The following is a 25741-nucleotide window of genomic DNA, read 5'->3' as shown; positions in this document are numbered from 1 at the left end:
AACATCAAGGATTAGTTAAAATTGGAGTATTGTTGCCTAAATTTATATTAATTGCGTAGGGAATTTAACGGAGAATCCTATTACGTATTCATGTATCCGTACATGAAACTGAAAAATAAAATGACATAAATATGTTCACCTTTTTCATCATAACTCTTGTCATAACATTTTTCTAATAATTTTAGAGTATTCGTACCTTTTCTAATATTTTTTACGACGTTCAAGTTTGATTGATATTGTGTAATTTATATTTTACGATTTTAATTCTGAGAAAATTCATACGTGGTTGTGGCGCACATGCCACACCTTTTTACGAACGCACCCCATAACTGGGCGGCAAACAACAGAAGCCAAACAACAAGCTGACGAAAACTAGCGAGTCAAAATGCTTACACCTGTTTTAACATTTTATTAGGAAAATGAATTGGTGCAACTTGTTAAACTAGACTGGAAACTGTGTCAGTGGTAATTTTGTAAAGCAGATCTTCCCTACACCAAAAAGAAACGGAAAAAGTGGTATTTTTGCGATATTTTGTATTCCATTTTAAAGTGTCTAAAACAGCTTGTATCTTTTCAGTTAATCTCGTTGTACAATACATATTTATTCAATCATGGAAGACCAAAGTAAAAAATATGAAGGAAAAAACAGTGTAATTGAATTTGTAGAAGGCTGGGATATGATTCAGACACTGGGTGAAGGAGCTTTTGGAGAGTAAGAAAATTGTAAGAATCATGCAAAATATATAATTTAACAAATTTGTTCTAGGGTGAAACTATTAGTTAATGCCAAAACAGGTGAAGCAGTTGCAATGAAAGTGATTGATCTCAAGAAGCACGCAAATGCTGCTGAAACAGTCAAAAAAGAAGTTTGTGTGCACCGGATGTTGAATGATGTGCACGTGATAAGGTTTTATGGGAGAAGGGAAAATGGCAATTTTGAATTCATTTTTTTGGAATATGCATCTGGTGGAGAATTATTTGACAGAATTGGTAATATATTAATTTTTAAAATAATACTGTCTGCAATGATAACCTGTTACTCTAATTTCAGAGCCTGATGTGGGAATGCCTCAAGTAGAAGCTCAGCGCTATTTCAAGCAGTTAATTGCTGGTGTAAGCTACTTGCATAGCAGAGGGTAATTATCATAACATAACTCAAGTTTTTTCATCATTTTTTAAACAAATGTCCCCTTAAGATTATTTTACCAAGACGCTTTCGCGAATCTCGAACATACAACATTTCTTCTATATTTATTATAGGATTGCTCACAGGGATATAAAGCCGGAAAACTTGCTTTTGGATGCCAATGACAATTTGAAAATATCTGATTTTGGAATGGCAACAGTTTTTCGATTTCAAGGTCGAGAAAGGCATCTGGACAAGCGTTGTGGGACGTTACCTTACATCGCTCCTGAGGTTCTCTGTCGCAAGTACGCAGCAGAGCCAGCCGATATTTGGTCTTGTGGCGTCGTTCTTGTTGCCATGTTAGCCGGAGAATTGCCTTGGGATGTCCCATCTAATGATTGCCCTCTCTACACATCCTGGAAGGAATGTCAGATCACGCGATTGCCATGGACCAAGATTGATACATTGGCTCTGTCATTACTCCGGAAAGTGCTGATGCCGTTGCCCGGGAAACGTTACACTATTCAGCAAATAACTAATCATCAATGGTTTCAGAAGAAATTCAAAGTTCCTAGTATGAAATCCTTGTTTACTATTTGATGCCTTTCTTAACTTCCGACTTCTCTGAATTGAAGGTACATCTCTACGGACAGAGGAAAACATGCCAGTCTCTAAACGCCTATGCTCTGACGTAGTGGATGCTGGTTTATCACCGCCCTCATCCGATGCAACCCATTTGTCCTACTCTCAGCCTGGACTTGGATTCTTCTCCGGTTCTCAACCTGTCCATCAAAACGACACTAACGATGATCAAGCCCCTAACAAGCATCTGCCAGGCGCGATGTTTAGCTTCTCTCAACCTGCTCATATCGACGATATGCTACTGAACTCTCAGCTGAACACACAAACTGCTTCGGGTTCAAGCATCAGTTCGCCTCTCCAAAGACTTGTCAAGAGAATGACTCGTCTTGTGGCAAAAGTTAGCTGTGAAGAAGCAATCAAACATTTGAGCCAACAGCTAATCAAACTCGGCTACACTTGGAAAATTCACACTCCTGGCGTGGTATAACAAATAAAATGCTTAAAGAATATTGTAGTATGTTAACGTTCTTTTTGCGTTCATAGGTAACCATATCCACGCAAGATCGACGGAAAATGCAACTCGTCTTCAAAGCAACGGTTTACGATATGCAGACCATGGTGTTACTCGACTTTCGATTGTCGAGAGGCTGTGGACTTGATTTTAAAAGACATTTCCTAGCAATTAAACATAAGTTGGCAGATATATTATGTTCTGCACCAGTTACTTGGTCCATTGCCACTGCTACAAATAGCATTCCTTAATCTTTCAATTGTAATATTGTTTTTAAATACCAATAATGTTGCATTACACTGATTCATATGTAGCACAAGAGTCGCTTTTATTTATTCTGGATGACAAGGGACTTACAGGAGAATTTGATCAAAAAGTATTAAGACTGAAAGCAATTAAAATGGAAATTCAAAAAATCCTGGAGGTTTGGAACACATTTAGAGATGAAAAATGAATTTAGGACCAAGTTCAGATACATTAATATTCTTGAGAATTGGCCTTTCCTTTAGCAGCCCCCTTGGAACCTCCTGCTGGGGCAGTTTCGGTCTTCTTGGGCAGCAGAACAGCCTGGATGTTGGGCAGCACACCACCTTGAGCAATAGTAACTCCTGAAAGCAGTTTGTTCAACTCTTCGTCATTTCGGATGGCCAACTGCAAGTGTCTTGGAATGATCCTAGAGAACATTTGGATTCAGCAAGATATTCAGACGCATAATTGAAATAAGGTTTCTACCTGGTCTTTTTGTTATCTCTTGCAGCATTTCCTGCCAACTCCAAGACTTCAGCAGCCAGGTACTCCATCACGGCAGCCAGGTATACAGGAGCACCAGCACCCACACGTTCAGCATAATTGCCTTTGCGAAGCATACGATGGATACGGCCGACTGGAAACTGAAGTCCAGCACGGCTCGAGCGAGACTTGGCCTTAGCCTTTACTTTACCTGTTTTGTTAAACATTAAAGTAATAAAAGAACAAGGACTTTGTGCTTTACAACAAGCGGCATACAGTCACACAAACAGTTCTTGGTATTCAGGGAAAAATTAAGAAGAAAAAAGGTTAAATAAAAAACGTGGATTTTCCTTACCTCCCTTTCCACGGCCAGACATTGTTTGATTATTAAGTTTTAAAACGAAAAAGTCCAAATTGTAAGAACCAAAGACAACCCTAGCTTTTCGGCAGACCTTGCAGGAAGTGACGTCGAAACCAACCGTTTTCTTTTTTCATCAACTCTCTCTACAACAGGCACGCCATCTGCAATTTCTTTATTTCAAGGCGCGAAAACTACGAATTAAAAAGGTAAATTTTTTGAAAACTTTTAGAGAAGGAAAAAAATTGTTAAATGCGTATGAGAAATCATTTTGCAGAAATTACGTAATATTTTAAGTGACTTGTGCTACTTCGGTTCTGATAATTTTCCAAATTAAATAATGGCAATCGGGTTGTGCCTTGGGCGGCAGCATGTTGCAGAAAAATGGACCACACGGGGTTGTTGTAATACAATAAGCAGCGTAGGCAACTTATTGGCATGCTTGAAAAATGTTTCACGAGAACTGCACGATGAGGTGTTGAAAACATTAACAATGTTTTATTACTTATTGGAATTGCCATATCAAAACCTTGTAACTATATTTGAAGAATAGTCGATTGTTTTTGCAGTGCCCAAATATTTGCTTGGAGGAAAAAAGTTATTAGGAATTGTGTTGTCCCAGTCCATTAGATTCAGAAAATATGATAAAATAAGGTAAGAAACTTTCAATCGCTATCCTTTTTTTAAAGTAATCAAAGTACACACAACCGATCACGTGTAACAGAGTGAAAAACAGAACGATGGCGAATGTGTTGTTTTCGTTAAAACATTTTGTAACAATTGCTGAATATGTGAGAAAAACTTGTAGTAGTTGTTTTTCTCGTACTACTACCAAATCTGTCGGAGAAAAACATCAACAGGTTTCTCAAAGTCAGACATTTATTCACAATCTAAATTTCGTAAAGGTTGGGGGGACGATATTTGCATAAAGATACAATTTGTTAAAATCGGAAACGATGTGAAAAGGCGAATGCCAAAGCTACGCAAACGGTCCCTTTTTCGTTCAAGGCCCATTTCTAGCCAAAAAAAAATCATGTTTTTCCTGGAGGCATAGACGTACTCATCCACTTTTCGGAACCTTGTGCAATGTCAGGTAGGACACAAATCACCAGTTACGTCATTTATAAAGACTAAAAGGCCCTGGCAACAGAATACTAAAAGATGTCAGTAGCGAGCGAGAGCTCATTTATTCAACCTTACATGGAAGTTTTTTTTTTTTTTAAAGAATTTCTTGTTTGGATTCTTTCCCCCCTTTACTGTAGTGGCATCCCACGCTTACGTGACGGTTATGAAGGCCAGTGTCCACATAACCATAAGGGAATTTCTAAATAACAGTATTATTAAGAAATATAATTTTAAAATATTTTAGCTTTTATTGTTCTGACCTTCAATGAAAAATAAAGTCAAGATGATCATTTCTGGTTATAGATTCGCCACCTGTAATTTTCTTCTGTCAAGGGCATCCCGATGGAGGATCTACCTACTCTGTTTTATCAACAATCATGGTAAATTGGTTCAACATTCTTCCAAGACATTTTTAAAAGTAACTTTAATTCATCGGGAGTTGACTTTCACTAATGTTGCATAACATAATATTCAGATCGAACTATATTTCAGCATTTTGCACCTGTTCTAAATCTCATTTAATGCCCCAAGAGAAAATGTGTGGTTATCTGCGCTCATTTTGATATATTGCAGCTTCTTCAAGGCAGATTTGGGGAATCTAAGCACGATGTGCATTTCCGAAATTGAAAACCTGTTTTTATTACGTTATTCCAAAAGACTTGCCGTCTACAGGCGTCTACAATTCTTTTTGTTGAACCACCAAGTCAACTGCTCGGCAGTTGTATCAACCATTACAGAGTTGAACGGACCATTAAAAAATCACAGTTACAGTTATTTTGTTTTCAAACTTGTCAGTTAACTCTGATAAAAAAAGCAACTTAAAACATCGTAGACATTTCCAATCGGAAATCATCAAACGTAGTATACAAATTTTGGAATTCGAAGGTCTTTCTATTATATATTTTTCATTCTCTGCCTTTTTGTTGTCTAGATACACAGGTGAACGAGATAGACCAAAAGGTTAGGGCATATTTTTAGAGGCCCCGCGGGAGAGAGAGAAAAAAAGCTGACCACGGCCCCCAAGGAACTACACGGGCAAGCCCATAATGAATGGACCAATGAGAGCAGGTAAAGTCTACCGTTCCACCAATCTCCGACTGGATTCTCAGCCAGACCCCATTCGTAAAAAACGTTTACCACCTTTTCGGTAGTATATAGCAATCGGGTATCGTGTCGCTTGTGTATACTCGCTCTTGATCGTCGGTCTGCACCACTTTTTGTGCGCGTTCAAATCTCTGTTTTAAGGTTGATTATCTATTAACAACCTGGAAAATTTTTAAAATTAATTCAAGTGACGTGTCATTTTTTCTTTCAGTTAGCTCCAGGTGTTTTAGTTTTGCATCCGTCACCATGAAATCGCGACGAAGTTGGTCTGTGACAGCGTCTGACCTTGCCAGAAACACCTTCAACCCAATCCGGACTGTGGTGGAATCGATGAAATTGACGCCCAATCCCGAGAAACCTATGATTGCCTTGTCTATTGGTAAGCAAAATTAGACTTTAATTTCTTTTTGGCACATTTTTCTGACTATTGCGCAGTTGTTTTTGAAACATTCGCCTTCTGGGGATGTAAAACTGTATTTTTTTTAAGAATTAAAAGAAAGATGCCGCCGGCTTGGCGGCACTTTTTATCAAACAGCTGTGGCATTACGCCAAAATCCATGCAAATTTTCTTTCAAAAAATTTTTGTAACGAAGATCAAGGTGAGATCCTCCCCCTTTTCTTTCACTGATGACTATGTACTTACGTTAAAAATACGTTTATTTTGCTTCTTTTTCGTATATTTTATTTGCCCTTGCCCAAGTCAGCTTGCCCTCTGGTAAGGAATCTTCAAATTTAGGTTTACTGGTGTTGTAGTGAGAGTAATTATGCAATTTCGCTCCAGGTGTTACTTGTGAACTGCGCAAAATATTTTCAACTCTATGATCTCTTGTCCTATTTTAGACCGGTTTCGTCGTTGTTTACAATTTTCTGCATATTTCAATTTTTGCGTTGGTAGGTGATCCGACGATATTTGGAAATCTGTGCCCGTCGGAGGAAATTGTCGAGGCCGTCGTCGAGAGTGTTCGCTCCATGAAATACAACGGCTATGCTCCCAGCACTGGTGAGTTGTTACAATGCCTTGGAGGCTTCGATTGGCCTCCTAATTTCGTTAAGGTTAGGCTAGGTTGAATTCAGTCATTCATTTTCTGAAAACTGCTCTCTTTTCGACTTGATTGGCAACAGTCGAAGGTATGGGGTCAGGCAATCGATTGGGGTCATCAGGTCAAAACAACAAATGATGCTTGTTACATTTTGAAGGGACTGACGAGGGTTCAGCCAATCATCTGACAGAACTTTCTCGTCTTTCCATTTGTTTTTCCCCATGATCTCATTTAGATAACAACCTTCTCTTTCTATCTATGGTCCACAGGCTATGAAGAATCTCGCAAAGTTGTGGCGTCTTATGTCTCCGTACCTGGAGCCGCTGTTGAGGCTAAGGTAAAACATTTGAATGTTTTATTTTTAAAATGTATCGCTCTCCGTTTTGATGGAAACTATTTTTGCCTATTAGGACATAATTTTATGCTCTGGCTGCTCTTGTGCCCTTGATCTGTGCATTTCTGTATTGGCCAACCCGGGACAAAATATTCTTGTGCCTCGTCCCGGATTTCCACTGTATAGAACGTTGGCGGAAGGATTGGGCATCCGAACCAAATTTTACGATTTGAAGGTCAGGGTCATTATCATCTGTAGGCATGAATGTATTATTAACTTTCCTTGTTTTACAGCCGGAAAATGGTTGGGAAGTCGACCTGGAGCAACTGGAAGCACAAATTGATGACCAAACGGCGGCTATCGTGCTCAACAATCCATCTAATCCATGCGGATCCGTGTACAGCCGTGAACATTTGAGTGCCATTCTTCAAATTGCAGCTCGCAATTTTGTTCCCATTATTGCAGATGAAATCTACGACTACTTTGTAATTGAATTAGTTTAAATTTTGTAACGTTCTTTAAATTTTATTTTATTTCTTTTTAGGTATTTCCGGGACACGAGTTTCATCCGGTTGCTTCGTTAACGAATGAAGTTCCCATTCTCACTTGCGGAGGATTGACTAAAAGGTTTCATTTCAATCTATTTCTAGTCAGCCATTTGTTGAAAGTTGAACATTTTTAACAATTACTGTGTGTATTGAATAGGTATCTTATACCTGGCTGGAGAATGGGCTGGATTGTTGTGCACGACAGGAACGAAGCACTATCACAAGAGGTATTTCTTAATTTCTGTTTGAATGAATTATGAAATTAAATTGCGCCGTCATCAGGTTAGGAAAGGGTTGCAGAGCCTTAGTCAGAGAATTATCGGCAGTAGCACCGTCCTGCAAGGTGCCCTTAGTCGAATTCTGACGCAAACACCACCCGAGTTTTTCCAGTCAACCATCGCACAAGTTTACGTAAGAATGATCTTTGCTTATCCAAATATTTTATTCTGGGTTATCTAATGCTCTCGTATGACCTATAACAGGATAACGCCCAACTGGCACATCAACTACTGTCTGGCTTGCCTGGAATGAAACCAATCATGCCTTCCGGGGCAATGTACATGATGGTAAACACCATCAAAACGAGTCTAAATAAGGACTTTTATTTATCATCGGGTTTTTATTTTTTAGGTTGGTGTAGACATGACCAATTTCCCCGAGTTTGAAAACGACTTGCAATTCGTGGAACGGATGGTTACGGAACAATCTGTCTTCTGTCTTCCCGGACGAGTAATTACTTTTAATTCTTTTTCTACAACTTGATTTGATAATTTTATGTTATTCAGTGCTTCGATTACCCCAACTATTTCCGCATCGTCTTAACGGTACCCGAGCTACAACTGCGTGAAGCTTGCCACCGTATTGGCCAATTTTGCACGTCCCATTTTGTGGCGCCCATCAACCTGGGAAAAGAAGAAGCAATGTCCAACAACCACATTCACCACGAGCTGCACAATGGAATTGTCACAATCATAGAGCCTTGACACCTTAACGAGAAAAAAACAGATTTGATTTTGGAATATTTTTATCAGTAGTCTTCTACTAGTAGGCGTTTTTGCATCGGTTCGTGCAGAAACGGAAATTTTTGCCGTCCACTTTCACCCGGTACAACATACAACTCTCCCATCCATTCACCAGTGGATCACCTGGACGCAAACGTATTTCTATTTTATAAGGTGCGATATTCAACGATTTAAAGTTTCGGAAGATTTTTAAGGTTTTGACAAAAAGTTAATAGCTACTATTATATACAAATTCTTGCCGATTATGTAACGTTACAGACTAAGTAATGTTACAAGCCTAAAATAAGAAAACAAAACCCAATACAATTTTTTAAGACTAAACTTCCGTGTATTTATTTTTATTTAAATTTGACAGACCTAAAAAACACTCTTGAACATTTCTGAAAAAAAAAGATATAAAATTTTTTTTTGCTTTTTGATGACACGCAAGGGGGATAGGGTAGTAAGAGGATGGTAGTAGGAGCTGAAAACGATACAACGCTGGCTTTCGTGTGTGGGGAAGTCGGATTGAGAATTGGGCTTTTTCCCTATTAATCATCCTTTTAAATATAATTTTTTTGTTTCCTTTTAAATAATGTTATTTACAAATTGTTGTTTAAATGCAGCAGAAAAAAACAAACATTCGCTGCATGTGTGGGTTGTGGAATTACACGGGAGAGAAACGAAACTAGAGCAGCGTGAGAAGCTTTTTGTTTGTTTTGAATGATGACGTTTCAATGCATCAGTAATGACTTTGTGAATGAAAAGAAAAAAAAAATGAAAATAAAGTTCATAAAAGCGAATCGATTTGGCAACGATCCTTGAACTAGGGGCGAAGCAATCTTCATCCAAAAATGCCTAAGCTCAAGCTGCATCCAAGTTGCCTTCTCTTTGAAGATTCTCTGGAACAGCAAATATTCAGAAGGAAAAAAAAAATTTAAATAAATCCATCAATAATAATTGTAAAAAAAAAAGGAAAAGAAACAGAAAGGATCATTTGAAAGGGTGGGATCTATCTGTCGACTTTTAGAAGTTCACCACCATTTTGGCCCACTTGTCATGACCAGATTATGTGTTGTGTATGTGTTGTGTATGTGTGTTTGATAATGTGAAACTTGCCCTCAAACGGGCGAGGGATTAATTATTTCATCAAAAGTAATTTGTTGGCACTGAGTTCCACGATGGCCAGACGCACCGCAGTTAAAACAAGAGTTATTGCCCGGAATTGGGCTAGGACCGCCAGCAGAGGATTGAGAACCAGGGGGTGGTGGTCGGCTATAATCCGTGGCCCCACCTTGGTCAGAGCGAGCCATGAATAACGGTGGTAAGTACGGTATTTCCATCAGAGACGGGCGACCATTTGCAGCACTCGATCCTATAAGAGTCCAAAACGACATTTTTACATCAACAAAAGACTTGACAGAGGACGAAACTTTATTTTGCATACCGTGATGAGAACCAAGAGGTTGAGCGACGATTTGACCCACATAGGATTGGGGCGAATAGATCATGTCGTGTGGACCTGGTGCCCGCGTATTGCCGGGAAGTCCGGCAGAGTTTGGCGGCGGTCCCGAAGTAATAAAAGTGAACGGATGCTGCGGAAAAGGTTGAGTTCCGTCTCCTAGTAGTTGATATAAAAATGAAGTATTTTGACAGAAATGAGCCACAGCTCTTCTTCGCTTCGTTATTTCAACTATTTTCAAGTAATTTACCATTAGGCAAATGTAGATATTGGTACGAGTAGACTGACAGAGTTGGAGCAGGAGACTGTGCCGGCTGCTGTGTTTGTTGTTGGGCTACCCCAGCTGCCTGGGCTTCCAAGTGAGGCGGGGGCGTGCTGCTATCGACAATGAAAGACGTGCCCTGCACTTGGGTTGAAGAAGGTTGGACGACCTGCTTCTGTTGCTGTTGAGCGGGTTGCACAGCATAAGAAAGACTGACGGGGAAAGACATTTCTCTCGGCTGCGAAGCTCCTCTGCTAGCCGTCGTTGAGATTTGCTGCTGTTGCTGCTGCTGCTGTCGCATCGGACCACCAGCATTAGTGTTGGTCGCGCCCATCGGTCTTGGGAAACCAATGTTATTGGCACCGCGCAGCGAAGCATTGGCCACCGTCCCCGAATTGGGCAGACGAGTCTGTGGTCTGGTTCCTGTTTTACAATAAACTAACATGATTGTGAGATATGACTTGAATCGAGATGTTCAGAATACCTGGATTGAGCACCATCACAGTCTGGGGAACTGGATAGTGTTTTCGATGATTATCTCTAGGGGCAGTGCTACTCGAATCTGTCGGGCTGCTCGGAGGGCTGCACGTTTCCAAACTACTGCTACCACTGCTCGATGATGATCCTGCTCGATTAGTTAATGAATCTTGCTGCAGCTGCTGTTGGTGATTCTGTTGTTGTTGGTGATGATGTTGCTGCTGTTGATAATGCTGATGTTGTTGTTGTTGCTGCTGCTGCTGATAATGTTGCTGATGTTGTGATGGTTGGTTCTCGATCGGTGTTGTCGCAATTCGCTGACTGTTGTTGAAGGCTGGCTGGACGTTGGGTGGGCCCATGCAGGTTTTGACCAAACTCGGCCGCGTTGCTGCTGTCGACGCTGTAGATTTGCTGTTGTTGACTTGCTGAACCACTTTGGTCTCTTCGTTGGGTATTGCTAGACCGCCGTTCGACTTGTGGTGGCACTGATTCAGCACCTTACGCAAGTGACTGATGAAATTCGGGCTAAGTCCACAACTGAGAAATTCCTGGTCGCTGCAGTTTATAAGCTCGGTAGAATTCAGGTGCTCAAATTGTCTCCAATGTTTGGGCAGACGGTCTTTACCCAATTGCTCCTTCAACTGGGTGGTGACAGAATCCACATTGGCAGATCCGTTTGACTTGGGGCTGTTTCGATTGCGACGAATCGTTGACCGATCATTCTGACCAGTCTTGATTCTACTATTGCTATTGGTACTGTTGTGGCTGCTGCTGCTGCTACTGCTGCTGCTGTTGGATCCATTGTTGAGAGATCGTTCTGAGATATCTGGGGGGCTGCTTTGAGGCTGCGGGCTAGGAGTTGATGTAGGGACAGGAGAGACACTGTCAGAGGTTGGCCTGAGCCCAGGTAAGCGAGATTGCATGCATAGGTAGATATCTCCCAGTTTAACCTTCTCTTCAAAAGTGAAACTAGGGTGATGTAGTGCCATAGTAAAAATCAGATTTAACTCCAAACTGGACTCGAAGGTGATGTCTGGACCAAACATTTTCAAGTCAGAGCAGGTGCTGCACAGAATCCTGTAAATGGTGTGGGCTACAATCCTGTTACCAGCATGGAGCAGAGTGAGAGCCAAGATGAGCTTCCTGCGGGATCCCTCATCATGCAAGTCAACTTCATTCAACTGCAGGCAGTTTTTTTCCAATGCTGCAAGGATTTCTGCATCTCTGGCTGATGGTGTTTTATTCCTGGCCAGGAAATCAACGCATGTGTTGAGAAACCGTAGCTCGAGCGGTAGACAGATAGAGGCCAAAGTGCAGAGGACATCCAACCGTTGGTGGCTGGGCTGACGCGAGAACCAAACGACTATCTCCTCCTTGCGCACCATTTCTCTTCTCGTCGGCAGGGCCCGACCGTCCGCGGGTTCAAATATATTTAAAACTCGCAAGCGACGTCAACACGAATTTCAAAAAAAGTTTCCCTTTACTTCAACTGCTCAAAGATATATAAATGCATCGAATATGAGCTAACGAATCGACTCGACCAAAATTCCTTTTTTACTGCAATAAACCGACATCTAGTATAGGAAGAAATACGGTTGCCAGATCTCTTTTTGAAATTTGCATTAATATCGCTAATTACATTTAATCCTTTTAAATCCCTTTACTTAAATATCATTCAAGCCAAACGTAAATTTTTTAAATATTTTTATTCCATGAGAATTAATCTAACTCGTAATTTAATTTTTTCAGGTCGAAAATCGTCGCGTGCAATTTCGTGACCTAAATATATAACGGCAGGGTCAGGGAAGAGCAAATGAGAGATAGCAAATCAACAACTGTTCAAATAAATAAATATTTCTTAAATATTGAATGGCCTCTTGAGTATTTGTGGATCAGGGTGTGTACACATGGTCTTATCATTTGAAAAATCGTTCTTCATATAATGAATTGAAACTGTGACAGCACTGGAGAAATTTTATTGCATAGAGGGAGCGATTATGACATAAACCAATGGCGGTTCTCAGTGGCCTTTCAATCGAGCGCAATGTTTACAAAATACGAAGCATATTCTTCGTTGCAAGAAAACTTTCGTCGAAAGTTCAGACTTCAAAAAATAGTTTTCTGTATTGTCAGGAATTAGTAAGGTAAACATTTGAAAACTCGTTCGTCGAGTAAATAAAATTAATAAACTACTTTTATCACACGCCGGTGTTTTATTTTTACAGGAAACACGATTATGAAAATTTTCTAGCAGCTCTTCTTTTGCCACCAGCTTCACGCCAATCTACGATCGCTGTGAGAGCTTTCAATGTTTCGTTAGCTCAAGTTCAGGATCAAGTCTCACAAGGTACAATTGGCCAAATGAGAATGAAATTCTGGTCAGAAACATTAGAAGCTGTGTATCAAAACACACCACCAGCACAGCTAGTTGCTTTGCAGCTTTACGAAGCTGTCCAACGTCATAATCTCTCCAAAAGGTGGCTGCAAAGGTTGATCTCCAGTAGAGAAAATCACTTGTCTTCCAAAGCTTTTCAATCTCTTTCAAAAGTAGAGGATTATGCAGAACATTCTGTTTCGTCTGTCCTGTACCTTACATTGGAGTCTCTCAATATTAGAAAAGTTGATAGTGATCATGCTGCTAGTCACATTGGGAGAGCTCAAGGACTCGTTACACTATTGAGAGCAATCCCATATAATTCAAAAAGGCAACAAGTGTATGTGCCTCTTGATCTTCTTGTTCAACACAAAGTTTCTCAAAATGATTTTCTAAGAGGTTCTGATGACAAGAAAGTGAAAGACTTGATCTTTGATGTAGCTAGTACAGCTAATGCCCATATTCAAAAGGTAAAGTCATTCTTTATTTGTTTAAATTCGTTTCATTTAAAAACGTCTTTTCTTATTAGGCAAGAACTATTATCCCAAAAGTACCGTCTGAAGCGAAGATTGCGCTAATGCCTTTAATCAGTGTGGATTCGTATTTAGATCAACTGAGGGCAGCGGATTTTAATGTCTTTGATCCGAAATTATCGCAGCGGAACAATCTGCTCCCTTGGAAACTATGGTGGAATAAGTTTAGGGGTAAAATTTAGTATTTCAATTGCATTTATTTAATGTTTCATCCAAGACATCAGCCACCTTGTTATGCATATATAAAACAAACAAACAAAAATAAAGTATGATGTGAACTAATATGATTGATTAAGCTCTTTGGAGGTGGACCTGGAATTTACAAGCTGGCATGGTTGTCACTTCAGCAGTAACAATGCAGGTGAGTCCTAGGGAGGCTAAAGCTCCTCTCAACAAACCACATGTAAAAACTAGATACTGAAATCACATAAAGGAATAATAATCAGACAAAAAGAAATGAATATGGTTGAAAGTTATAAAATACCTTTGGGGCTAATTCTAGATATTGCCTGCTGTTGGATATTGAGGCAAGGAACCTAAACTTGTTATCTTGGAGGACATATACACCTTGATGATTAGTCCTGAGGTTGTCAACTTGCTTCTTGAAAACTGCACTCCAAAAATCTTTACAGATAGCTTTCATGACTTCTAGCTCATCTTTAAATCTTGATAAATCCTTGGTTAGTCTTAGAAATGATAAATATTACTAAGTGTCACAACTGTCACATACAAAAGGATTTTTTCTGTACCTTTCAATGAATCTATAGCCAGTGGAGTAGCCAATTTGTTCCAATTTAGACATAGCTTCATCCTGTAAGAACAGTCAGTGTTTATTCTGAAAAAGCTATGTGAATTGAACAAAACTTACTCCATCTTGAAGGGAGCCAGGATCAGATTTTGTCACTTGACTGACTATTTCCATATGAAGAAAATCAAACAACGCATCATCGGCCATTTCTTATACACGACAAGTTCGAAAGAGGTAAATAAATTATCGAATATTTTAATTCAGACAAGAATATTCATGAAATTAACTTGAACGAATATGTGCAGAGACGTAAACAATAAGGTTTTCTAGCAGACAACTCTAAATTTAGTTTGGGTTGCGGTTGCCCTAGTATGAAAAACTAATTTTGTAGTTTTTTTTTACAATTCAAAAATATTCCTGATCCCTGAAGACATAATAATACGACTACGCTTGAGTAATATAGCAGTTTTTACGTGAAATTATTATTGAAATAATCAATTAGATTTTCTTAAAGCTGAAATAACGTTTGACGGTTTGAGAGCAGCACCAGCGCTTAATGGTGTGAGTGACGTCATACAATAAGTTTTGACAGGTGGATCTTGCTCCGATATTGTTCGATCATGTTCAAGAAATTAAAGGATAAAATTGCTGAGGAAGTAAAGCAATCTCCGTTACGGCTTCCAACTTCTGTGCAGCAACATTTGTCTCAGGTAGGGATTCTATACCGAATTCTCCGTGTTCATTACCATAAGAGTTTTTACTGTCATGGCTTATTGATGATCAAGTCGGTATTTTTAATATCAACTATTGAGGTCTTTAATGTGCAAGCTATTTTGTCTGGTTGTGGGGCATGGAAAAACAAGCTTTTAATTATGCTGCTTTGTGCTTTTACCCTGTTTTCCTTCACAACCTTCAGTACTCTCCTTTCACTCGGGAAGCACATAATGGTGATGTCATAGAAGCCCAACAGATTCAAAGTGGCCTGGGGGAAAATGCTGCAATTCAAAGAACTCATGAGGTAACTTAGAGATGATATTCAATGAATGATGCATTTTGCAAATTAATTTTGCATTTTTTTAAGTAATTTTGTGCACTCATGTTGGCTTTACAGGACTGTGGCTTTAGAAATATAAGAAATATCAGTTCAATTTGTTATTGTTGAAATCTTGCCTTACCTCTGCATCAACATTACATGCATATCGTTTTTTATGTATTTAATTAAATCCATAAAACTCATTCATCTAATTTTAAATCTTCTCAGACATTAGTTGACATCGCCGAAGATGGAGAAGCAGGAATCAACGCATTTAGCATAGCCGACGTTGATAGTCGACCGTCATCACCATCAGGCTCAAACAAAGAAGGACGATTTCAACCTGTGAATCTAAATGAACCCAAACGAGAAATGACGACCAGCACTCCACAATCTGCTAACCATACCGGTCGGCTATCCCGCCAGTCATCACTTAGCTCTGTTTTCAGTGATGTCTCATTTCTTCCTGGTTCTTCAGATCCGACATATCACCCGTATCAATTCCAGGTACTATATCCTCACCAAAGCATCGAATAAACTAACCTAATCGAATTACGTTTCCTGTCCAGTCGGATCTAGAGTCTAATGTAAGCGAATTTGACGATTCCGCCAGCCAGAGTGGTACGCATGCTGTTGATCGAATATCCAAAGAGCACGTTTATAATGCCTACCAGAAAATGAGGGTGCGCTATCATAAATATAAAGGACGTTACTCTGATTTGGCACGACATTATAAAGAACTAGAGCGCGACAGAGAAAAAGTCAAGGTGGGAATATTGTTTGGTTTCCAAAACACCAATTCTTATTGATTGCTTATTGCCCTTCCATGTAGCACGTACTAACTGAGACCCAAGATCGAAGTCTGCGAAGGATATCGGAACTCAAAGAACAATGTGTTCTGGAGCAACAAGCCAAAGCCCATTTGGAAGAAATTTTGAGGTCGGATTTAGAAGAAAAAGACAATTTAATAGCCGTCCTGCAAACAAAAGTAATATCAAAATTGTCCAAATTTCGCAATATCTCTTACTTTCTTACCGCCCAGGTCAAATTATTGGCTTCCCCTTCGCCTTCCATCTCCGAGGGACCATTAGTAGACTTAAACAATTCCGAGACTGCCAGCAGTAAATCGTTTGATGAGACCGACAAAGATGTGAAGGGAGAAGCTACAGACAATGAAGTTCAACTATTGAAAGGTAATTTTCTTTTGTTTTGTAAAGTGTATATTTTTTTCATTAGAATGGTTCTTTGTTATATTTTCAGAGAAACTCCAGCGTTTTGAATCACTTCTTATGAAATGTAAAGAAAATATTAAATCACACATCGAACGTAACAGCGAGCTTCAGGCGGAGAATGAAACCTTTAAACAAAAAGAAACCCAAAAGAACGAAGAAATCGACAGCGTTCAGGTAATGAGAACGATTACGTTATTCCAGATTTTTTAGTAATCAATGTTGTAATGTTTTACAGAAAATGCATCGAGATCAATTAGCTCAACTTACAGAAAGCTTAAATATGGCCCGAACAGAAATTGAAACTCTACGACGTCAAGAACAAGAAGCTGCTTTGGCATCTGCTGAAACTAAGCAGAAAGTTCATGCTGAACTTGTCAAACAAGAGGAGGAAATGGTTCGGCTCCGTAATGAGCGCGAGCAACTTAATAACAAAGGTTGATTACTTCATTGTTGGCTTGAAAAACGCATTTGTTAAGGTTCATTTTATTAACAATACAGTGACTCTGTTGGAGACAGAAATGGATAAAATCAAAGAACAGACGTCAAAGCAGCTACAAGACGCGGAAGCAGTTCTTGAAGTGGAAAAACAAAAGCTTCTCAAGGTAAATTCTGAACTGTAAAAAGAAAGAGAAAGAATTCAGAGATTCAAAACTTTTTTGTTGCGTTAATAGGAACTTTCGCGTGGAAAAACTGAGGCACTCAAACTAATGGACGAGGACATGGGCCATCGTCTGGAAGATTCGAAAAAGGAGAGAGACGCTCATTGGGAAGCTGTTTTACAGAAAAAGTATATTAGGTTAAAAGTTAATTACAGGAGTTTTTTGTTCATCGCTAAGTATGCTTTATCAGATTAAGTGAAGAGGCAGAAAACCACGCGAGGGTGCTACGTCAGACAGAGGAGCATTATCGTTCGCGATTGGCCGAGATGCAAGAGGAAAAAACTTTGGCTCTGGAAGAAAAAGAGTTGCATTGTGCTTCGCTAATTTCTCGAGAAAAGAACAACCAACAAGGACTGCAGGTTCATAATGATTTTTAAAGAAATGGTTTGAATTTTACTATATATTTTTATAAATGTTTAAACAGGAAGAAATTTCAAATCTAAAGAGTGAGATAGAAAACAAAGAAAAAATTGCTGAGAAGGCCCGAGAAGAAAGCCTGGAAGAGCGACGATCTTGGGTTCAACAAATCGAGGAAAACAGAGAGAGACATTTAGAGGAAATCCAGTCTGTGAGTTTGCAGAATAAAAAACTTGTCGAAGAAATTGAAGAACGTCATCAAAATGCGATCGACACTGCCGTTTTAGGTCTTAAACAACAGCACACGTAAGATTTTTGTTATTGACAGGTAGTGGTAAAATTAACCTCAAGTTCCGTTTGTGTGCGTTTAGGATGGAATTGGAGAAATATCAGTTACAACACGAAGAACTTCTTCAAGCAGCAAATGAAGATATGGAATCTTCTGCCAAGAATCAAATACAACAGCTTCGCACCCTCTTGCGTGACAAAGATTCTGAAACGTCACAACACAGCGCAACGCTTCAGGAATTTCAAGAGCTTTTAAAAAGCAAAGAGCTCAACATCAGCGATCTATCTAGCCAAATAAATGTCCTTCAAGAACGAGTTACTTCCATGAATGCTGTGTCTGAGCAGTTGAATTCGGCGCTTGAGCAGACTAAACTACTGGAGCCATTAAATCTTGAACTTCAAAAAATGAAAGATGAGGCTGCCTACATGATTTCCCAAATGCGTCAATTGGAAGAAGAGAGAGATGTTTTCAAAAATTCTTCAATACAACTACAAGAGAGTGAAAAAGAGTGCGAAAAGTTAAAACTTCAAATAGAAGACTCGACCGCTGCCATAAATGAAAACAAGAAACAATTGGAATTATTAGACGCAATGAAGCTGGAAATCGCCGAATTAAAAGATTCTATGGACCAGAAGGAAAAATTGGTCTTTGAATTACAAGATAAAGCAGAAAAAGCCGTTGATTCCGCAAACGCTAAAGAATCTGAATACCAACAAATTACTGAAAAGTTGAATGAACGCTCGCAAACTGTTCAGGCAGAATTGACTATCGTTAAATTGGCACTAGAAAAAAAAGACGAACAGATTGCTCAATTAGAACAAGCAGTTGAGAAAACTAAACTACTGGAGCCATTGAATCTTGAACTTGACAAAGCCAAAGAAGAAATTGCCTCCATGACCTCCCGTATGCGTCAACTGGAAGAAGAAAGAGATGCTCTAAAAAATTCTTCAGTATGCGATAGCGTTCAAGTTTCTCGACTTAAAGAACAGCTAGAAGAGAGTGAAAAAGAATGCGAAAAGTTAAAATTTCAATTAGAAGACTCAACCGTCACTATAAATCAATACAAGAAAGAATTGGAATTACTTGACGCAATGAAGCTGGAAATTGCCGAATTAAAAGATTTTGTGGATCAGAAGGAAAAATTGGTCCTAGAATTGCAAGCTAAAGCTGAAAAAGCTATTGATTCCGCAAGCGCTAAAGAATCTGAACTCCAACAAATTACTGAAGAGTTGAACAAACAGTCGCAAGCTGTTCAGGAAGAATTGACTAATGTCAAATCGGCGCTAGACGCAAAATACGAACAGGTTGCTCAATTAGAACAAGCTCAAAGTACATTCATTGCTTCTGAATCTCAACTGAAAAATGTCATCGAGGAAAAAGACTTACAAATATCTTCTTCAGAAGCCGAATTAGTCACATTGAGATCGTCGCTTAAAAATCAGGAAGACAGTGTTTCCAAAATGATAGAAGAACGTTCAGAGTTGGAGCGGGCTAAGGAAGAAATTGCTCAACAGTTAGCTGCTACCCAAGCTGATTTATCGGCTATCTGCCAAGTCAAAGACCAGCGTATTACAGAATTGCAGGGAGAAATTGAACAAGCCAAGTTCAACGTGACGACAAGAGATGCCGAATGGGATCTAAAAACCCATGAATTATCCACAAAATTGGAAGCAACAAATTTCGAGCTAGAAGAGCTCAGAAGTTCCATTAGTGCCAAAGAAGAACGTGTCCATCAGCTTGAACAAGCGCAAAACCAATGGGTATTCGAAGAATCTTCATTGAAGTTGATTGTGGATGAGAATGAAAAGCGTTTAACTGCGAATGATACAGAGCTTGAAACGCTAAGGAAGACGCTGGATTCGAAAGAGAAACGTATTGATGAATTGCAAGAAGAACTTCAACAGATTAGTTTAAACTTAAACATTCAAGATTCTGAATTGAAACAAAACAATCGAGACTTATCCGATTCGTTGAAGTCAGCTCAGTCGGAATTGGACGAATTGAAAGCCAAACTCTTACAAACTAATGTGTTGTCTACTGAATGGGAAGAGAAGACCAATGAACTTTCAAATCAGTTGGAAACTGCGCAAAATGAATTACAAACGGTGAATTGCACTTTGCAAACCAAGGAAGAACAAGTGCTTCAAATGGAAAACGAAATAAAACAAAAGCAAAATCTTGTCAATGAAAGTCAACAACAGTTAGCAGACAGCGAGCTTCAACTAAATTCTATAAGGCAGTCACTTAACGATAGCGAAAGGCAGATTTCCGAATTTAAAGAGACTCTGTCTTCTTTGGAAATTACTGCGTCAGAATCGACTCGTCAAATAGAATTGCTGAACCATTCCTTAGCCGTCAAAGAAAGCGTCATCATTGATTTACAGAGCGAAGTGGCACGCAATGGTCAACTAATGTCGGAAATCCAAACTTTGGCAGAGGGACAACGTCAGCAGTTGTTGGTTGAGAAAGACACGCTGGCAGAGCAATACAAGAGTCAAATTTCTTCAGTGGAATCCGAATGGCAAAGCACAGTTGCAGATCTTAACGACAAGCTAAGCATCATGAAAAAGGCCGAGGAGCAATCGAGGCTTCAGCTTGCCGCAAAGGAAGATGCGATTCGAGAAATGGAAACAAACTATTCAACTGAAATGCAAAAGGTTTCCCAAAATTCTTTGGCCGCTTTATCTTCAACCCAATTACTGGACCAAGAATTACTTCAGAAAAAGAATGAACTTGACGTTGCCAGTGCTCGAGCTGATGAGCTCGAGATGAAACTTCAATCTTTGGTCGACCAGCAAGCCCTAAATGAAAGTGAAAAGGAAATCCTTAGAACAGAAAATGACAAGCTAAAGGAAGATCTGGAATCTAAGAAAATTGAAACTGGTGCTCTGGAGCTCATGGAAAATAAAATAAAGGTAATCTATACTTTCGTTTTTCACTGAATTGGCAATTTAATACGTTTTTTAAAATATATATTTACAGTCCTTAAATGGGGAGCTCAGTACTTTAGCTGAAGAGAAAAGTCGATTGGAAAATTTGTGTAAACGATTCAAAGTCCAATTGGCCGACACGCGGAAGTTGCTTTCTGCGACGAAATCAGCGGAAGCGAATGCATCGAAAGAAATTGAAGTTTCCAATCCACCAAAAGAAGCACCTGTAGAAGCTAAGATTAACAACATTATGCAAGCAGAATTAAACCAAAATGAATTAAAGGTATTGCATATATTAATGGCGCAGTAAAAAATGAATGAATTTACTCAAGTATTCTTAAAATTTAGGGGCATGATCCTAAAGAATTACTCCAACAGCAAATCGCCAATCTGCAGAAAGAACTTGAAGTCGTCCGTCATCAACATCAGTCAGTTATGATTAGAAACGTTTTCTAAAACATGAAACTTCATATTTGTTTATAACTATTTGCGATACAGGGTCGAAGCAACAGAGTTGAGGCGCGTAATCGAGTTGGGCAAAACTACAGGATCAGGTGTTAGCGGCGCCAGTAATGGCGTGGAGAATAATTTCCATGGTTCACTGGAGGAAGCAACAGAATTGGAATACTTGCGCAATATCATGTTCGAGTACATGATGGGGCGACAGCCAGCCGTTAGTGTTCATTATAATCAGTACTTTTTTGTAACATGCTTAAAAATTTTTCTTATTCTATACTTGTAGACGCTTTCCAAAGTTGTAGCTGCTATTGTTAAGTTCACTCCGGAGCAGACTAGGAGGATTGCAGAGAAAGAGGAACAACGTCAAAGCCTGGTAAGTTGGTCAGATGTTTGTAAAACTTTTTATTTTTCCCTCATCATTCCTGTGTAGGTTCGATACTAACTATTTTATTCTTCCACTACTTCCACCACAGTTTCCTACTTCTATTCTACTTTCCAAGAACTTGCGTAAGATCTGTCAAAGTCTCTCTTTGGGTTGGATTTGCAAATCATTTCATTTAAGGGTGGTTGAAAATTGTGTGGCTTACGCTCGTTTGGTTAATAGCTTTGAGAATGTGTGTGGGCGTGCCGATCGAAAACTGAATCATTGTAACCAACCGAGATATGGATTAAACTTAATTCTGTTTTTATTTCCTCTAGCTTGGTCACCTTGGACTTGCTTGAATCCATCATCTAATTTTCATCCGGAAGAAGGCTGACTTCATTACTGCTAAGAAAACGGCTAGTCAAATATTTTTAATTACGAATTAATCATAGTAAAATTAATATTTTATAATGTTTTTAAGCCTTTAAAAGGGTAGCCTTGTTCATGTAAATATTTATATATAGAGTATGGTGTTACTTATCGTGAAACTAACATTCCTCTAAACTTTAATACATAAAATTTTGATTTATGGTACATGTTGTTCAAGTACCAATTGATATATTTAACATCGTGTATTGTTTCCTACTCAACATGATGCTTCTCATCAACATTGGCCTACGCAAGGGCAGCAGCATTCCTATACATGTACAATTTGTTGGATTTTTAAAGGAAGTGAAGAGCACTCGATAATCAATATTTAGATTGTCGTTGCTTCTTCACTGCTTGAACGCATTTCGCCATAGTAGGGGATGCTCGGCTGATGGAGTCTGTGATATAGAAATCTTCGAGCGTCTTTTGTCTAACATCCAGTGGTGCACTATTAGGTTGGGCTTTAACCAGCTGGAAACAGAACAATGGTAATTAATGTGTTGAATTTGATATCACCTAGACAATTTACCTTGGCTAATTCAACGGCTTGAGCGAAGTAGTTAGCCGATTCAACGTCTCCGTAGCGGGTCAAATTGGGAGAAACTTCAGTTAGTCGTGCGCGAAGTTGCGTAAGTGTATCGTAAGGTAGTTTTACTCCGACAACCTTTGAACAGAGGAAAATCCTGTATATAATAATGAACTTTTTTTAAATTTCAATTTCCCATTACCTCGCCCAACGCACGCAGAATCTTCCAATCTTCTCGAGCCAAGCCAGGGGGTGTTATCGCCGTGTACGTCTGTTGCGCTCTACCCTCCATATTGACGTAAGTCGCCTGTTTCTCTGTATAGGCAGCTCCAGGGAGCACAGCATCAGCCATTGAAGCTCCACGATCACCATGATGTCCTATAAAAGAATAGGGTTATCAGTCTGCCTTATAAAGCAACTTGAATTAAATTTACCTTGGTAAATAACAAAGCAATCCTTGGGCAAGTCCTCACGACTAATGACGCCTTCATCAGCTCCCAGTAGGAAAAGAACCTTTGGCGGATTCGCGCGAATAGCTTCGATACCGGCTTTGTATCCCAAATCTAAAGCGGCAACTTGGGATGCAACACGTTGGAGGACGTTAAGCACGCGCCAGTCGTGACCAACGTTAGCGGCCACACGGGCATTCTGTGCTATTCTTTGAGTCAATTGTAAAACAGTTGCGCCATCCTCTCTCTGCAGAGCTCCCGAACCCACTACGATTATGGGACGTTTAGCACCGTTCAAGACCTTGGAGAAGGCGTGACGACCCTCTGCCAAATCCTGGAGTACTTGCATCGAGTCTCCCAGATTCTGTTAAAATTAATTATTAAGCAAGCTCACGAAAATATTGAATCGTAAATACCTCCGTTTCGTAAGTCAAGTCAACATCTGGGCCGACAGTCGCAACACGAAGGTCATTATTGATCCAGGATTTGCGGAGACGAGCGTTGAAAAGTGGCGCTTCGAATCGTGTATTGGTACCAATCAAGAGTACAACGTCCGCTTCCTCGACACCTACAAAGAATTCATTGTATAATGTTCTCAACACCCAAATTGATAAAAAACATACCAGCAATGGTCGAATTCAGAAGATAGTTTGATCGCAGATCAGTTCCAGCGCCATCCATTGGAAATACTTCTTCGGTGCAGAGGGATTCGGAGCCAAGTTGATTTAGCATGTCTTTAAGAGCAACAAGGGCCTGAATTTGAAAAAAATACAATTAATTTAGATTACTATATGAGCATATCAAGAGACTTACTTCGGCATCCGCAAATCCACCAACAATGGCAGCCAATTCATCTCCTTTGGCAGACTGAAGTGCTCTGGCAACAGCAACAAGAGCATCTTCCCATTCAACCATAACCAATTTGCCACTACTATCACGTACCATGGGGGAAACCAATCGTTGTCGTTTAAGACCATCACAAGCGAAACGACTCTTGTCTGAAAGCCATTCCTCGTTAATGTCTTCATGAGTACGAGGCAATACTCGAAGGACTTCACCCGTTCGGTGAGTCACAAAGATATTCGATCCAACTGCGTCCATAACATCAATGGAATCAGTTTTACGGGTCTCCCATGGACGAGCCATAAAGGCGTATGGCTTAGATGTTAGTGCACCAACCGGGCACAGGTCGATGACGTTGCCACTGAGTTCTGACAAGAACATTTTCTCTACATATGTTCCCACCTAAGTAAGACATTTTTTTATTAAATGAAATACGTCAACGAGTAATGTATAAAATACCTGCATGTCTCCACCACGCCCGGTAGTACCAAGATCGTCGACACCAGCTACCTCAGAGGCGAAACGAATGCAGCGTGTGCAATGAATACACCTCGTCATGATGGTTTTGATGAGAGGTCCAACATTTTTATCTTCAACAGCTCTGAAATGAAAATACTGTAAATAAAGATGGTTTGCGAATCATAAAATTTATGCAGAAAATATCGTTCACCGTTTTCCACTAAAGGCGATATCCGTAAAGCGACTGCGATCGCTGCCGAAAGCCATAGACTGGTCCTGAAGATCGCATTCACCTCCTTGATCGCAAATGGGACAATCTAATGGATGGTTTACCAAGAGAAATTCCATAACACCTTCTCGGGCTTTACGGGTTAGATCAGAATTTGTTTTGATTCGCCAGCCCTTCATCACGGGCATTGCGCAAGCAGCAACGGGCTATTTTTGGAAATGAAAGGTATTCGCTAAGTATTAAAATTACAATGAATAACGTTTTTTTTCATTACTTTGGCAGATTTTTCAACTTCAACCAAACACATTCTGCAGTTGCCTGCTACAGAGAGCCTCTCATGATAGCAAAATCTTGGGATTTCAACTCCAACCATGGCAGCAGCCTAATGGCAAACAATAATTAGCAATCGATTACAAGAAAATGCAACACCTCATAAGCCAAGAATCACCTGCAACACTGTAGTTCCTGGGTCCACTAGAACTGGCTGGCCATCAATGAAGACTTCCACTTTCTCTGGTGCTCCTGTTGAATTAGTTCGAGCACCCAGAGAAGCTACTCTGGTGACTTGGGGGATTGAGCGCAAAAATGGTAAGCGCAACATCTGAAATAAAAAAGACCAGGTTTCATTCATTGTTTACAACTGTAAGGAACTTATTCTTAAAACTGATAACAAGTCAAGTAAAAGAAGTTTATTTCTTATTTGCCACTAACAAAGTACATTACACATAGCAAACTTGTTGATTATTGCGCTATTATGTGCTATTGTTAAAATCGGGAATCAGAAAAATCATGGACCGGGGCCTAAACACCACATCATAATCCACTAACGATAAGGCACTTGTATACTGCTTAGGCGATTGCAGTGCAGCACTAACGAGAATAAATCACACAGTTTACTTAACAAAAATTATCATATTTAATTCTAAATTATGTTCCACTAAATTTGGTAAACAGATTTGACTTACTTTGTTAATGTTTTTCTATTTTCCGGAGTTCTGGTCTTCGGTCTTCCACAGTCTTCAGCTGATGGGTTGTTACGTTGCCATAACGGTAAAATTGGTAAGAGAGATTAATTCACTTGATTTATCTTTATAAAACTAAAAATAATTTTTTTTTTACTTTTATAATTATATAAATACTGATAAAATATTAAAATAGTGCTTTCTTAC

At 39.5% G+C, this 25741-nt stretch overlaps 8 protein-coding genes across 15 annotated transcripts; 4 read left to right on the top strand and 4 right to left on the bottom strand.

Moving 5' to 3' along the window:
• The first annotated feature begins 332 nt into the window (after positions 1–332).
• LOC124209512 (serine/threonine-protein kinase grp-like) lies at positions 333–2532 on the top strand. The gene is made up of 7 exons (XM_046607528.1): positions 333–516; positions 578–712; positions 767–990; positions 1052–1136; positions 1261–1700; positions 1762–2189; positions 2252–2532. The coding sequence occupies exons 2-7, from the start codon at positions 612–614 to the stop codon at positions 2468–2470; spliced, it is 1497 nt and encodes a 498-aa protein (XP_046463484.1). The 5' UTR covers positions 333–516; positions 578–611; the 3' UTR covers positions 2471–2532.
• LOC124209518 (histone H2A-like) lies at positions 2523–3969 on the bottom strand. Its single transcript, XM_046607539.1, has 4 exons — positions 3836–3969; positions 3304–3769; positions 2952–3159; positions 2523–2892 (listed from the first exon to the last, which is right to left on the bottom strand). The coding sequence occupies exons 2-4, from the start codon at positions 3323–3325 to the stop codon at positions 2697–2699; spliced, it is 426 nt and encodes a 141-aa protein (XP_046463495.1). The 5' UTR covers positions 3326–3769; positions 3836–3969; the 3' UTR covers positions 2523–2696.
• LOC124209515 (tyrosine aminotransferase-like) lies at positions 3823–8800 on the top strand. Of its 5 annotated transcripts, none has more exons than XM_046607531.1 (15): positions 3823–3960; positions 4735–4811; positions 5005–5289; positions 5363–5499; positions 5747–5914; positions 6431–6535; positions 6845–6912; positions 6986–7144; positions 7203–7394; positions 7454–7536; positions 7615–7684; positions 7740–7868; positions 7940–8023; positions 8088–8186; positions 8243–8800. In XM_046607531.1, exons 4-15 carry the CDS (start codon positions 5478–5480, stop codon positions 8438–8440), a joined length of 1377 nt encoding a protein of 458 aa, XP_046463487.1. In that variant the 5' UTR covers positions 3823–3960; positions 4735–4811; positions 5005–5289; positions 5363–5477; the 3' UTR covers positions 8441–8800. The 5 variants fall into 5 exon arrangements, with proteins under 5 accessions (XP_046463487.1, XP_046463488.1, XP_046463486.1 ...); XM_046607532.1 differs by having other exon boundaries at positions 5005–5292; XM_046607530.1 differs by lacking the exon at positions 5005–5289.
• On the bottom strand, positions 8786–12254 carry LOC124209510 (ell-associated factor Eaf-like). Of its 2 annotated transcripts, none has more exons than XM_046607526.1 (4): positions 10667–12254; positions 10171–10605; positions 9906–10079; positions 8786–9833 (listed from the first exon to the last, which is right to left on the bottom strand). In XM_046607526.1, the coding sequence occupies exons 1-4, from the start codon at positions 12042–12044 to the stop codon at positions 9580–9582; spliced, it is 2241 nt and encodes a 746-aa protein (XP_046463482.1). In that variant the 5' UTR covers positions 12045–12254; the 3' UTR covers positions 8786–9579. The 2 variants fall into 2 exon arrangements, with proteins under 2 accessions (XP_046463482.1, XP_046463481.1); XM_046607525.1 differs by having other exon boundaries at positions 10171–10620; positions 10667–12251.
• A 202-nt stretch (positions 12255–12456) lies between these two features.
• Positions 12457–13848, top strand: LOC124209516 (NADH dehydrogenase (ubiquinone) complex I, assembly factor 6-like). 2 transcript variants are annotated; one of them, XM_046607537.1, is made up of 4 exons: positions 12457–12556; positions 12622–12803; positions 12885–13503; positions 13563–13848. In XM_046607537.1, the coding sequence occupies exons 2-4, from the start codon at positions 12670–12672 to the stop codon at positions 13746–13748; spliced, it is 939 nt and encodes a 312-aa protein (XP_046463493.1). In that variant the 5' UTR covers positions 12457–12556; positions 12622–12669; the 3' UTR covers positions 13749–13848. The 2 variants fall into 2 exon arrangements, with proteins under 2 accessions (XP_046463493.1, XP_046463492.1); XM_046607536.1 differs by having other exon boundaries at positions 12463–12803.
• LOC124209517 (trafficking protein particle complex subunit 6b-like) lies at positions 13744–14676 on the bottom strand. The gene is made up of 4 exons (XM_046607538.1): positions 14435–14676; positions 14316–14377; positions 14051–14252; positions 13744–13983 (listed from the first exon to the last, which is right to left on the bottom strand). The coding sequence occupies exons 1-4, from the start codon at positions 14519–14521 to the stop codon at positions 13858–13860; spliced, it is 477 nt and encodes a 158-aa protein (XP_046463494.1). The 5' UTR covers positions 14522–14676; the 3' UTR covers positions 13744–13857.
• Positions 14677–14820: 144 nt separating this feature from the next.
• LOC124209509 (golgin subfamily A member 4-like) lies at positions 14821–22231 on the top strand. Of its 2 annotated transcripts, XM_046607523.1 has the most exons (18): positions 14821–15024; positions 15231–15332; positions 15576–15854; positions 15917–16114; positions 16180–16335; positions 16390–16540; positions 16608–16753; positions 16815–17013; positions 17078–17181; positions 17251–17366; positions 17429–17597; positions 17663–17901; positions 17967–20799; positions 20867–21097; positions 21163–21242; positions 21313–21487; positions 21557–21646; positions 21973–22231. In XM_046607523.1, exons 1-18 carry the CDS (start codon positions 14935–14937, stop codon positions 21994–21996), a joined length of 5382 nt encoding a protein of 1793 aa, XP_046463479.1. In that variant the 5' UTR covers positions 14821–14934; the 3' UTR covers positions 21997–22231. The 2 variants fall into 2 exon arrangements, with proteins under 2 accessions (XP_046463479.1, XP_046463480.1); XM_046607524.1 differs by lacking the exon at positions 15231–15332 and having other exon boundaries at positions 14822–15024.
• A 23-nt stretch (positions 22232–22254) lies between these two features.
• LOC124209511 (NADH-ubiquinone oxidoreductase 75 kDa subunit, mitochondrial-like) lies at positions 22255–25644 on the bottom strand. Its single transcript, XM_046607527.1, has 12 exons — positions 25538–25644; positions 25021–25173; positions 24847–24954; positions 24555–24778; positions 24344–24485; positions 23855–24286; positions 23665–23794; positions 23458–23609; positions 23027–23405; positions 22795–22970; positions 22596–22730; positions 22255–22537 (listed from the first exon to the last, which is right to left on the bottom strand). Exons 2-12 carry the CDS (start codon positions 25171–25173, stop codon positions 22388–22390), a joined length of 2181 nt encoding a protein of 726 aa, XP_046463483.1. The 5' UTR covers positions 25538–25644; the 3' UTR covers positions 22255–22387.
• Between the last annotated feature and the right edge of the window lie 97 nt (positions 25645–25741).

Source organism: Daphnia pulex, chromosome 12 (assembly GCF_021134715.1).
Source record: "Daphnia pulex isolate KAP4 chromosome 12, ASM2113471v1".
NCBI lineage: Eukaryota > Metazoa > Arthropoda > Branchiopoda > Diplostraca > Daphniidae > Daphnia > Daphnia pulex.
The sequence above is the reverse complement of the archived record's forward strand: the minus strand, read 5'-3'. Positions and strand labels throughout refer to the sequence as shown.